Below are 14,583 nucleotides of genomic sequence, written 5' to 3'. Positions count from 1 at the left end.
ACATTGGGAATAAGAAAGCTAAGTAGAAACTACTGAGTGTTTTGTGTCTAGGACTTTCAAAGGAAAAAGAGTAATAGGAAGGCTGAGAACTCCTATTTCTGGTAGCAGCTAGTCTGATTATTTGAGCAAACCATCTTTCTGAAAACAACTAAATTTGTTGGCAAAATATTTTTAAAATCTCCATAAATATGCTTATGAGCTGAAAGTACAGTAGGAATTTCCAGGTCAAAATCTGAGAAAAAACAAGAATCCAGAGAGATGAGTGCAGTACTGGAAATTGTATCTACACTAAGGATGTTTACTTACCTAGATGGAATTACAAACCCTATCTGTTGATTTGAGAGACTCATAGGATGAGGTAGACAGAAATGAAAGTCCAGGTTATCAAAAATAGGAGCCAGAAAGTAGATCTACTTTAAAGCTGGAATTCTGAAGGATGACACCTAAGATAAGCATGAGGCAGAACTAAGGCCATTCCTTAGCTGACTGTTAGGAGGAGTGATGGGAAAGTTGCCCATGTAGAAAATCCTGAAGAATAGGTTAAAAAAACTCCTGGAACTAGTAAGTGATTCCAGCAAGGTTGCAGGATATAGAGTTGATGTACAAAAGTCCATTTTATAAAATTATAAAATGTTGATGAAAGAAATAGAAGATTTCAATAAATGGAGGAATATTCCATGTTCACAGATAGGAAGACTCAATATTGTTGATATATCATTTCTTCCCGACTTGATCTATAGCTTGAATGCAAACCCAATCAAAATCGGCAAGTTATTTTGCGGGTATCAAAAAACTGTAAAGTTTATATGGAAAGACAAAGACCCAAAATAGCCACCACAATATTTTCTAGCTTCTGTATCTGATATTTTGGCATCTGGGCCTTGGAGATCAGGGAGGGACTGAATCTCTAGGATTAGAGGGTTTCAATTATTGGAGATAACAAATGACTTTTCTTAGCGCATATCTTTCATATGCAAATTAACAAATCCAGAGCCCATACTCCCAAAATTCTGCTTTTTCAAGCTCTTACACTATTCCCTTGTCCTAATTACCCCATGACCAGGCATCAGACAACTGGGGACAGCCCCTACACCTAGAAACCCATTGAAATAATTGAAACTGGCCAATGCTACACCTGCTTACCCTGCCTTGTCTATTCCTTCACATGAATATCACACATTTATTTCCCAGAGCTTTTGCGTTAATTCCCTTATCATACATAATTTCCAATTTATTAGCCATAAGTCAATGTTTAGTTAAGGCTTCAATTAGTCATTCTAGCAGACTGTTAATGCCATTTCTGGATGCATGAGCCAACATATTAAATTCTGAATTTCAGGCAATTGCTCCTATGTCAATGAATTTGATAGGATTGAGATTTTTGTTTCTTCCCCATTGGTCTAAAATCTTTATAATTTTCTCCTACCTATGACCCCTATCTCCCACAGATACAAATTGGCAGGCCTTTTAGGTTTTTTGGTGTTTAAACTATCTGAGAACGGACCTTGTACCTCTCTCTCTGGTTTACATCGTGATCTAGTTCCTGTTATGGGCCTAGAAACAAAGTGAGGTGGTGGGGCAATGACCCCAGGTGCAACCACTGAGTCTTTCATGCAGAGAACAGTTGATTCCTTCAGATGTGTATGTGTGGGGGTGGGAGTGGTATCTTCCTCAACAGACAAAGGTGGTTCAAAGAAACTAGAGAATCAAAGTCTCAGCCTCACTCAGATCTGCTGAAATGTATCCATCCCTTGTCTCAAGGTCTTAAAACCTAGATTTGTATTTAGGCTGTGAACTTCACGCTCAGCCATAGTTGCCCTAAGACCACAGATTGTGTGGACCCATTCAAATTCTCCAATGAGGACATTCTGATTTTCCACATATCTTTTAAATTGTTTATTCATTGCTTGTAACTTCATTTTTGTCTATGTTCATGCTCTACAATTGTAAAATATCCAGGAGCTGAAAAATTCTCTGTAATCACTCTTATTGCCATACCATCTAGGTGAAAATTACATGACTGCCCAACATCTTGCCTTTTCTCTATAATTCATCCCATGCTACTACTGGTGCTTGTCTGGGTAATTGAAATGGCATCAAATCCCAGGATGAGCTCATCTCTTTTCACCCCAGCAAGGAGATTATTATACTCTTAGATATACGAGACATCCAATCCTAGATTCCCATTTTAAGGACTTTTTTTTCTGAAGTCATCTCTGTTCCCAGACACTGTATCAACCAAGGTCCTAATAGAAAATAAATGGCACATTGAAATTGAGGCAATTCAAGGTATAGGAGAATCCTATATACAATGGAGTAAGCTGGGGTTAGCAGCATCCTAGTTTTTATGTCCTCTTTAATTACATCCTATCACTATAATTCATACAGGTCAGCCTCCTCAGGGAGAAAGCAGGGTAAAGAATGGAAGATAGTGGATCTGGAGTGAATATGCATATATTGAACATCAGGACAATATTAACTCCAAAACTTGACAAGGATAGTACAATAAAAGAAAATTTTCAGGTCAATCTCTTGATTAGAGATAGTGTGGAAAATTATTATTTGTTGCTCTTTATGTAACAGCATTAATATCTCCATGCATAACCATTTGATCGCCAGTGCTTCACTGTGGGGAAATTATATTTAATTGCCTCATTGACATCAAGCTTGGCCATGAGATTTGCTTTCCTCAGGAAACATAAAAGTTGATATGGACCACGTTTTAACAGAAGATTTAAGAGCTATGGAATGGATTTATCCGCTCTTTTCTCTCTCTACAATGAGAACAAGTTGCTACAAACAAGGGCTGTTTCTTCCTTCTGGATCATAAAAAAGAAGCAGAGCCATAATGCAGAGGTGCGGCCATCTGATATCCAAAACACATGCTCAAGAAATAAACCTTTGTTGTTGTAAGCCACGTAGATCTTAGAATTGTTTGCTACTGGAGAATAATCTGGGAAAGGCCAACTAATAAGATGCAAAAATAAAAACATATACTCAAGACTTAAAAAAATCAAACAGAGAAATATAGTGTAGCTTTATTAAAATGTGACATATTAGGCTCTATAGCAAAAAAAAATTACAAGTGATAAAGGAGATTGATTTATAATGTATAAGTGTTAATTCATTAGGAAGTCACCATAATTCAAATATATATAATATTTATATAACATCGGTATATAAATATTAACAGAGGTAAGCAAAGACATTTAAAAATCTGCAATCATTGTGGGAAGTTTAACATATCTCTCTCAGTAATTGATATAAAAAATACTACAGATTAGTGAAGATATAGATAAACAATCCTAAAGATTTTATTTAGGAAACACTGCAAAATGCTGCATCTAACTACTGCAGAGGCACATGGAACATTTACTATACACTGGACACAAAGTAAATTTCAACTGACATCAAAGGAATAAAATCACACAAAGCATGCTTTTAGCCTACAGTCTGCATATACATAACAGAAAAAATAAAACCTCCACAAGGGCAAAGATGTTTATTCATTTTGCTCACTGATCCATGTCAAGTATTACAAGGATGCATGACATATAACAATCAATAAATATCTGTTGAATAGATAAATGAATGGAAAATATAACTAGAAACCCTCTCCCCCTATGTTTGGAACTTCTAAGCAACCCGTAGTTTAAGAAGAAGCCTAATTTTAGAGGGAAAATATTTCAAATTATTGCACAAGAAAAGTTGTGAGATTCAGCTATATTAGAGCTTAGAAGGAAATCTATAGCCATAAATATCTACATTAGAAAGGAAGAAGGACTTACAATGTTAATAAGAGAATACTGAGAAGAACATTATCCATAGATATGTAGAATTTAGATGAAAATCAATTCCTCGTAAAATAAATCTTAATATGACTCATTCTGGAAGAAGTTGAGCATTTATATAAACATTAAAGAATTTAATAATTTATAACCCACTCATTAGAGAAATATCCAGGCCCAGATGGCTTCAACAAAAATCATATAATTTTGGGTGGCCCTGGGGCATAGTGGTTGGGTTCACGTGCTCTGCTTGGGCGGCCTGGGTTCGCCTGTTCAGTCCTGGTGCAGACCTACGCACAACTCGTGGAGCTGTGCTGTGGCAGGCGTCCCATGTATGGAATGGAGGGGGATGGGACGGATGTTAGCATGGAGCCAATCCTCAGCAGGGGGAGGAGGATTGGCAATGGATGTTAGCTCAGGGCTAATCTTGCTCAGAAAAAAAACAATTACATAATTTCATGATTCACAAATTCTTCAGAGAACATAAAGAGAGAAAAATTCTCAAGTCATTTTATGAGGTCAGATAATCTTGCTATGAAAACTCAATGAGAATCGTAAGGGGAATGAAAATTTCACACCAATGTATACACACACTCACATATTAGCACATACTTTAAAAAGATAACACAAAATGACCTAAATTTAGTTTAATCCCCAAAATGTAAGGGATTCTGTCTTTTTGACATTAAAAAAAAAGATACTGTAATTCCCCACTTTAACTGATTAAAGAAGGACAATCGTATGATCATTCATAACAAAAACTTTTATCAAATTAGAAATAGAAAGCTGTTTCTTAGTCTAGTGAAGTTTATCTACAAAGAAGCTAGAGCAGGTTCAAATCTAATAGCAAAATAGTGGAAGTTTCCCCTTTGAGGTAAATACCAACAGCCTGTTAATATCACTTCTATTCAATATTTTACTTGAGGCCCCTGAAAGTATAAGAAGATGATAAAAAGAAATAAAAGAATAAATAGTGGGAAAGAAGAATCAAATTGTCCATTATTTGCATATGATGCTATTGTGTGTGGGAGACTAAAATAATTTACATATTTAAAAAACGAAGACTGAAGATGAAGTCTCCTGTATCAGTAAACTCATGTGGGAGGGTTATTCAGTTCTCATTCAGTGCCAAGTTAAGTATCTCATAATAAAATGTCCATAACCAACACCAGGCACTTTGGACTGCGTAATCAAGAAAAACATCATGGTGGCCCAGCTGGTAATGTACTCTAGAATCCATTCATTTTACCATTGTGGTGTAGCCTCCCCATTGTGGACTATGAAAGTAAAACCTGTTAAAAAGACAAATATAATATTATAAGAAGACAATAAAATTCATCTATACTCTCACTACAAAGATATCACCTCTATTAACGTTTTGCCACATAGCTCCTTGACTTTTCCAAATGCATACTATGCAGAAAAAGTTAACATAGCAGATCTGAACCGTTATCCTTAGGAACCCTTCCTGCAAGTTTGGCCCTTGGATGGACTCTGGGAAGTTGGCTGGCAAATTGCTCCTTATGCTTACACAAAACTTTCTCTAATTGATAAAGGTAGCTCACTCTACCTGATCTATTTGTACAAAGAATGTGGAATTTTGATACATACTAAGCAGAGGGTGCCAATGTAACTGATGCCCAGTAAAATTCTTGGACATTGAGTCTCTAGTGTGTTTCCCTGGGCATAAACGTATCACAGATATTGGTGCCTTTTCGTTGCTGGAAGAAGATGCAGTCTGCATGATCTTCACGGGAGAAGGACAACATAAGCAAGTCTGCACATGGATTCCTCCAGACACCTCCTGTGTCTTATGATTTAGCTGTGTGTGTATTCTTATGAAACTCTTGTAATCTTAGCTGTGAGCACAACTATCTGCCGAGTCTCGTAAGCCCTCTTGGGGACCCCCAATAAACACATATAATATTTTTAGAAAATGAGATCATATTATATGCACCATTTTATACTCCATCTTTTCACTTAGAATACATAGAGAATATATTTTCATATCAATAAATATAGATCTACAGTAATATTATAAATTATTGTGTGGTATTACAATTATTGCACTTCGGAGGGTTTTTTATTTTTTACTCCACTGTGACTTAAACAAAAACACCTTGTGATGTAGCTCTGAATCCGTGTTCACCACTGCCTATGGAAAATTTAAGAAGTGGTATTTCTGGGCCTACCCACATTTTTAAGTTTTTGATACGTATTGTAAATTGACTTTTAGAAAGCATAGACCAATGTCCACATTGAAAGGATGTGTAAGAGAAAACCTCATTTGCTATTCCTAGAACAACAAAATCATTAATTAAAAAATACTGAATGATTCAGAGTGATAATAATTTCTTATTTTAAATTGCATTAATTCAATTGCTTATACAATTGAACATTTAAACTTTTTTTTGATATATTGGTTATGTTTTCTTTTTTGAATTGCTTCATTCATATTTTCTACTTTTTAAATTGTTTTGCTTTACTTTTATTCTATTTAAATTTCTTTACATAAAAGAAATAATTATTCATCTTTTACAAGTGTTTAAATATTTTTGCTCATTTTGTCCTTTATTTTGATTAACTAATTGATATCATTATATAAAGCATTTATACTTTCAAATAACTTCCTTTATGCTTATTACTTCTGTTTTCATGTTTAGAGAGCTCCCCAGGATTAGATGTATTTCCTTAAATTTTCTTTTAAATTTACTATAATTTAAAAAGTATTTTGATATCAAATCAATTCTATTTTAGAAGAAATTATGAAATGGAATTAGCATCCTTTTAATAGTAAACAATGTGCATAACTCCCTTCCTTTAAAAATAATCCTTCCTTAATTATTTTGCTACATAATAATATTACTTTAGGATTTTCCATTCTGTACCCTAACCTGTGGTCTAGTTTGCTTTAATACTATATCATTTTAATAACTTTAATTTTTTAAGTGCTTTTTTCTTTCTGGTGGGTCAATTCGTCACTGCTCTTCAGAATGTCCTTGGATATTCATCTATAATTAGTCTTCATTTGAAATTCAGGGATATTTATCACAGTATCAAAAATAGACATTTGATTGAAATTTACCTGAATTTAAAGAGGAAATAAGGACTAATTGATTTCTCTACAAAATTGAGACATTTTCTCCTTGTGTAAAGTATGTCTCTGTATTTATTCAAATTTTATTCTGTATTCCTTAGAAAAATTTCTTCATGGCTTCATTTTAATAGGTCTTGCAAAGAAATTGTTAAATGTATTTCTAGATGTTTTGTGAAGGGAATAATTTAGGTTTCCCATTTTTCGACCACCTTCCATTGACCTTTCACACAGCTATGTTGATCTCCCAAAGGAACTCATATATCTTAGACCTAAGACTTTCCTTTCCTCTTGATATCCTCATTTGTAGGCTATTCAGGCATTTACTCTTAAACTTTTAGAGCCCTGTGGGCACATACAGGGCATCCAGCCCTTCTCTCTCCTCCACTGGATCACTACTCTGTAGAGTTCATCCCTTCCTCAAATTCATTCTGAGCAGTTGCACCAAAGATCACCACCAATGATGTCTCTGTTGCTCTCTTGCTGAGCACAGATACAACATCTAGTCTGTAGTTGTGCTATCACATCCCCTGGGAATTATTACTGCCTTTTGTTTTGATACAAGTTCTCTCCACCTTGCTAATAAAGATTCATCAAGGGAAATGAGCAACTTTCTTGACTGAGATGTAAGGAGTGGAGAAGTAAAAAGTAAAATCAGGTTCCAAAAGGTTTTCCATGAGGGAAAGTTTAAAGTAAAGTGGAGTGGTTGGAAAAATCCTCTCAGGAAATACAGAAGTTTTTTTGGAAATGATATAGGAAGTCACCTAATAGAGCATTGAGGGAATTTGAACTAACACATGAAAGCTGAGTCAGTTAGTGCAGAATGGGCTAGAGATGATTTCCTATGTGATGGGGATTTCTGGAACCCCATTTTGCCACGAGCTGATTATTCTCTTCCTGTTACATAGATGCTGACTGTATTTCTGGTCATTGGATTCAGTGCCCTATTGAGACAGGTACACTTGTGCCACAGTCACATTTCAATTGCAAGGATAACAGGAAGAGGATGGTTCTGCACATATAACAATGTGCATGGGTGTTTTTCTGAGGAATTGTCTTTTCAAATGAAAGATGTCCTGGAGAGATGTCCAGAACTAAGTTAGCCCAGGTAGAGTTAAATCTTTTATTTTAAAATGGCTGGTTATCTAAAAATGTATGAAACTATTAATATATCATTGAAATCATCAGGGAAGATGCTAATTTAGAAAAAAAATAATGCTTCGATTTTTTTTGTCTGAGTGTATTTACTCAATCAACCTAATCAACTCTCCATCTTTGTGAATGTTAAGATTGTTATAATTAATAAATAGGAACTCAAAAGTCTGTATTTTTCTTTTTTTATAATCTTACAGTGACTTATGTGAAATATATATCCCTGAGGTGGGAGAATCTTTGTGGCTAAGAGCAAACTTACTCATCTTCCTCAGTGTGAATATCTCTGTGGTAGTTATTTAATTGTTGTCTCTCAGCTCTAATTCACTCTTCTCTACTTTATTTGTAGATAACATAGGTTGATATTCTTCAAGTTACATTTTCTTGAATTTTGATTGCTCGCCTCAACATTAAAGGGTACCTTAGAAGCCCAGACTTTTAGGCTACAAATCCTCTTTGGATTTAGTGTTATTATATTGTACAAAGTCATGGTAATTCTCTAATCTCTAATTCTGCTTTGGTTTAGCCTTTCCTATGCTGTATTCAAAAGACATGTAGGAGATGAATGGGAAATAGACACGACAATTTATTATTATTGGTCAAATTTATATCTGAAACTCAAGTGCAGATTCCTCTGTAAGCTCAGCTGGAATACATAGCCTATTTTGAAGGCCTAAATGACTTTGCTTTCTCACCAAAGCCAACCCCAAATCGAAATATCTTACTACTTTTCCTGCAAGTTATATACGACTGAAGAGTGGAGCTAAAATTAACCAAGGGTGGGCACGCACGAGTATGTGTGTGTATGTGTGGTGTGTGAGAAAAGAGGAAGAAAGAAAGATGTTCAGTTCTAACCCATGAGTTCAGGCCCAACATCAAATTAATTCTGTGGTCACATGAAAAAACAAGAGCAAGGATAGAATGCCAGAAGGAGAGTCATTCTGACATACATGACCTTTAACACACAGTAATTCTACACACTTGTCAGTGTTCTGGTATCTAACTCTAAATAATAGTATCCACAAGTCTTGGAAAAGAAGAAAGCAAAAAAGTAGGAGGTTTTCTTATTTACCTTCCCTTAAGACCATATCATATTACTATAGAGGTTAGCTACACAGTATGTTATGAAGGCTATTCATCTTATGCCGAAGAATGTATTTTTTCCACAGATGTCACATGGTTTAGTCCTCTACTGGTAAAGATGAATACTTATGCATTCTACTCTTTATTAATTAAGAAAGTCATAGTCTTGGCAAGAGGTCATGTGAGAACGTTGTAGGGGCATTAATAAAGGAAACATGATGTGGGTTCAATATCAATTCTACTCATTAGTAGGCAAGATATTTTAATTCTCTGAGTGTCAGTTTTTTCATCTATAAAGTATGGATCATAATATATATTTCCCAGGGCTGCCCTAAAGTGGAAATAAAGTAACATTTTTAAACAGTAGCACACGGTGCAGATTTGAACAATTAGTACATTAAACTGATTTGTATTAGGAGTCATCAGTTCATTTCCTTTTCATGAGACAACTTGATAGGCTGGAGGCCTGAGCTGAGCAACTGGCACAAAGAAAGCAGAACTTGGTGATTAAAGAAATTAATTTTGCTTCAGTCTCTGTGATCTTCATGCCCTGCCCTTATCAGTTTTCAAGCTTCAAAGAACTGGAAGAAACACAGTTGACTTACATACTTGGCAGAAAAGCTCTACATTCCACAACGAAACAGACCTGCAAATGAAACATCTCAGTTCATTCTCTCTTGCTTCAACCTCTGGAAGGTATATGTTATTGATGAGGAGACTAGTGGAAAAAAATTAGAAACAAAATAATTCAGTCTGGGGCTGGCCCAGTGGTGTAGTAGTTAAGTTCACGTGCTCCACTTCAGCAGTCTGGGGTTTGGAGGTTCAGATCCTGGGAGTGGACCTACACAGCATTCATCAAGCCATGCTGTGGTGGCATCCCATATACAAAACAAGAAGATTGGCACAGACGTTAGCTCAGAGCAAAGCTTCCTTGCCCCTCACTCCCAAATGAATAAATAAATAATTCAGTCAGAAGACTTTTATAACAAATGACTCTTGAACAGAAATATAGAGCAAGAAGGCAGTTCTCTCCATGGAACTCATTGTTTGTTCTCATTCCTGAAAAAAGAAGAGAGAACTAAAAATGTCTAATTCAAATTGTAGCCCGAAGCACACATGCAGACTCCTGAGTTGCATGGAGAACAGAAAGAGTTTGCTCTTTACACAGCGTTTTCTATTTGGTGAATGTTTAATGAAATGGGTTTAAGCTTAGCCTACCTTTCTTGGCCACTCTGTGTGATTTTAGGTCTTCTCTTTAACTGTGCCCCTATGAATATTGTCAAGGAATTCTGACCAAATTTAGATTTGTGTAGTGCATAAAAATTAGAAAATAGTCAGCACCCCTTAACACATTAGAAATGCAGAAATGGATAACTTTTCTATAATTTTCTTGCTTGAACATTAGTTGGATATATTTTATGCACCAAACATTGTAGCAGGCACTTTACAAATATTATCTCATTTAAAAATTGTGATCTGAGGGGCTGGATCAATGGCATAATGGTTAAATTTGTGTGCTTTGCTTTGGCTGCCTGGGATTCATGGATTCAGATCCCAGGAGCAGACCTATGCACTGCTCATCAAGCCATGCTGTGGCAGCACGCATACAAAATAGAGGAAGACTGACAAAGATATTAGCTCAGCAATAATCTTCCTCAAGCAAAAAGAAGAAGAATGACAACAGATGTTAGCTCAGGGCCAATCTTCCTTACCAAAAAAATAAAAAATAAATAAATAAATAAAAATCATCATCTGAGTATATTGAAAGACTGAGATTCAGGAAACATTCAGAAATGGAGAACTACAGACAGGGGAACTTCCTGGGTCCTTAAAACTGAGAGTTAGGATTGTGCAATATTTTGTGGTGTTGGTTTCTAGTCTGGCTAAGATTGGGTAATAGTATTTGCCAGGGCCTGGAATTCTGAGCATGTATATGTTTTTCTATAATAAACATCCATTATTTTCCACTCAACTGGAAAAGCTTCTATGGGCTCATGGCAAGAATCTGTTTTTCTGAATTTTATATTTGGAAATGAATGAGAAATGATCTCTGTTATTGAACACTATGCTCAATTGCTTAATCTTGTCTGCTCTGGGAATTTTTCCCTATATGCATTGTACTTTACTACTTGGAAAGAGTAGGATGTAGATTAATGTTGTGGCAGAGAAATAGTTCTTCCCACAACTCTACGGAGAGCTGATTTGAACTCTTTATTTCTCAAGCTGTAAATCATTGGATTGAACAATGGAGTTAGGATAGTATAGGATATTGATATGAGAGCATCCTGGCTTGAGGAGAAGTTGGACTTAGGCCTTAAGTATATAAAGGAGGCACAGCCATAATGAACAGTGACAACAATGAGGTGAGAGGCACAGGTGGAGAAAGCTTTGTGCCTGCCCAGTGTGGAAGGAAACTGGTGTATGGCAGAGATGATGTGAATGTAGGATACCAAGATCAATAACAGGGGGATAACCAGGACCAATGCACAAAGTATGAAGATGACAATCTGACTAAAGTGGGTATGGTGAGACGCCACCTTGAGGACAGGAGAGATGTCACAGAAGAAGTGTTGTAGTTGGTTGGAGGAGTAGAAGGGCAGGTAAAATACTAGGGATGTGATGATCTGTGCAACAATAAAGCCACAGGCACAGGCAGCAGCCACCAGTCCTACACACATCCCATGTCCCATGAGCACTGTGTAGCGCAGAGGGTTACAGATGGCCACATAGCGATCATAACCCATGGCTGCCAGCAGGAAGGAGTGAGAGCAGCCAAGGAAGAGGAAGGTAAACATCTGGATGGCACAACCCAGGAAGGAGATTGTCTTCTTTTGAGCCAATAGGTCAGCCAGCATCTTGGGTACAATTACAAAGGTGTAGCAAGTCTCAGAGCAGGAGAGGACGGCAAGGAAGAAGTACATGGGGGTATGAAGGGCTCTGACCAGCACAATGGTGGAAATGATGATGGCATTGGTGCCTAGAGTGAACAGGTAGAGGAGCAGAAATACAATGAAGAGCAGCCACTGCAGCCCAGCCAGAGATGAGAAACTGAGGAAGACAAACTCTCTCACCAAGGTCTCATTGACCTGCTCCATGGAAGGTACACATCAGGAGACAATCTCAGAGAGAGGAGGAGACATTGCCAAGAGAAATCCCTGAAAAATAGTAAATTCACAGGAAACTGATCATCACAGAGCATGAATTCTCAGATTTTGAGTTCTAAACTCACTATTCCTTCTCCTTGCAGTTTTTTTAAGGTGTAAAGAAGTATCTAAAGTCAGGTAAAGTGTACCTCCAACTTTGAGTCTCCACAGTAATTCCAACTTTGTAGGCAAAATGTTCTTGACATTTCTCAGATTCAGTTTTCCCTTCATCTCCCTTCCCAGGATGAGAATTTTAAATTCTCAGCCTCTCACTCTCACATTAGCCTGTAACTCTTGTCCATTTGGCTTTCTTGCCTAACACTCTTCCCCTTTCCTGCAGCTTCGAAACAAATCATCTGAATACACTACATTTACATATAACATTATGTATAGTGATCGACAGCTTTTCATTATCATTCTCCTTACATCTAAACTCCTACTCTTAGTTTTAACCTCTCTATAATCTAGACCTGCATTCTCTCCAACTCTGTTTGCCTTACTTCGTGGCATGAGTTATCAGCTCCACCTTCTTATACTCTCATTATGCTGACTCTTGCTTCTGTATCTTTATTCTTTTCCCAAAGCTGAAAAATAGTTACCCAATGTGGAATCCATCTTCATGTCCTCTAATTTATATCTCGGTCAGAGCCCTGTCTCCTGAAGAGAGAACTATGCTCTTTCTTCAGGAATCTTAGCTATTTTTATCATTTCTTTTGACTCCTACCAAAACCACATTATGGCTCTCTCTCCCATCAACAGTCCCACATACCTTCAATCCCTCTTTCTCCTTTCAAACTTATGAATTATGAATTGTATCATATTGTTCCCCCTCTCAAAACTTTTACTCATGACTATAGTATGAAGTTCAAGTCTTTATGGTTTTCAAGGTCTTGTTTTGGAGACCAAACTATGTTTCTGTGATCATCTATAGAACTTTCTGGGATGCATCACTATTGTGCAAATATGTTGTGTCCTTCTTTGGTTATATTCCTGGCTCATGTTAGTTTTTTTTACCCATTTTTTATTTGCAAATATTTTACCATTATGATGAAGCCTCATCCAAATCCACGGTTTCTGGAAGCTTCATTGATATCTCCCTTTAAAAGGAATTTTTTCTTCCTCAGAATTCACATGAGATATTATTGGCAGTTTGATGTATCATTTACTTAATTTTTAAACATTGCATTGATTTTTTCTCATCTCTCTTTTCCACTAGATTATGTACCCTTGAGGGGAAGATGTGAATTATATGTATTTTCACTTGAATTCTTCTCAGCATCTAGAACCATATAAATATCTAATAGCTTCTCAATATAAGTTTCATATAAATAAGAAAGCTAACTTGGCATGTTGTTACATATCTTATTCGTGTTGCCACAACCTTCCTAGGATTCACAGAGTAAGAGAATCCTCAGTGTTATCTTATCCTGGGCATGAGGATTGCTCAAGACCAAAAATATCCAAGATTACAGAAGAATTTCTGTATCATAGAACTGAGCTTTACTCTTTTACCCTTTCAAACCAAAAAGAGAAATTTCAGTTTATAATAGGAAAATAGCCTTCAAGAAAGCATTTGGTCACTGGAATTCTATGTACCTGGGTTTATTCCCAATTCTTAGTACATTTGCTGTTCTCTAAAGTATACTTGAATGTAAATAAATGAGAGGAAAATTATAGGGTAACCTCATGTTTACCCAATTTAAAAAAGTATGTCATTCAAAATCATTATCTTAACTAATATTAAAAACAAAAGAAAAATGGCAATGTACCTTATCCTTAGCTGAGAATAACTAAATAAAGAATATCAAGCACTAAGCAACAAGTATTAAGTGGTGTGATTACAATTGTGTGTCAGGCATTAGGTATGTGTTAACGATACAAGTATAAATAAGACACTGTCCAAGGCCTCAAGTTGCTCACAGTTCAAGAGTAAGATGTATTCAGGAGAAGAGATTACTATAAAATGATGTGGATGAAATGACAGATATGCACTTGCAATTGTGCGAGCACTGAGAAAACAAATCTTTTATACTTCCTTAGAAAAGAACATTTTTTTGTACTTATTTCTGCATTTCTTTACATCTGTTACAGAAATGCTACTCTAAAGCATTTTTGGAACAATATCATGAGACTCGGCACTATTTAATTTCTACTTTAGTCTAGATGTTCAAAGATTTCGGGTAACCACAGTTACATCTCCTGGCTTGTGGGAGAATGTTCTCTGGTCCCTGATGTTTTCTGCTTCCATAATTATTCCCCCCACTCACTCACTCCCCCCAACTCAAAGCCTGTGAAAGGAACCAATCTCCTCTTCCTCTATCTT

At 36.2% G+C, this 14,583-nt stretch overlaps 1 protein-coding gene across 1 annotated transcript; it reads right to left on the bottom strand.

Moving 5' to 3' along the window:
• Positions 1-11,267: 11,267 nt before the first annotated feature.
• Positions 11,268-12,212, bottom strand: OR10K2 (olfactory receptor family 10 subfamily K member 2). The gene is given in 1 exon segment (NM_001391667.1): positions 11,268-12,212. A coding segment is annotated over 1 exon segment (945 nt).
• Positions 12,213-14,583: the final 2,371 nt, after the last annotated feature.

Source organism: Equus caballus, chromosome 5 (assembly GCF_041296265.1).
Source record: "Equus caballus isolate H_3958 breed thoroughbred chromosome 5, TB-T2T, whole genome shotgun sequence".
Taxonomy (NCBI): domain Eukaryota; kingdom Metazoa; phylum Chordata; class Mammalia; order Perissodactyla; family Equidae; genus Equus; species Equus caballus.
Note: the sequence above shows the minus strand (reverse complement) of the source record. Positions and strands in the feature narration are given on the sequence as shown.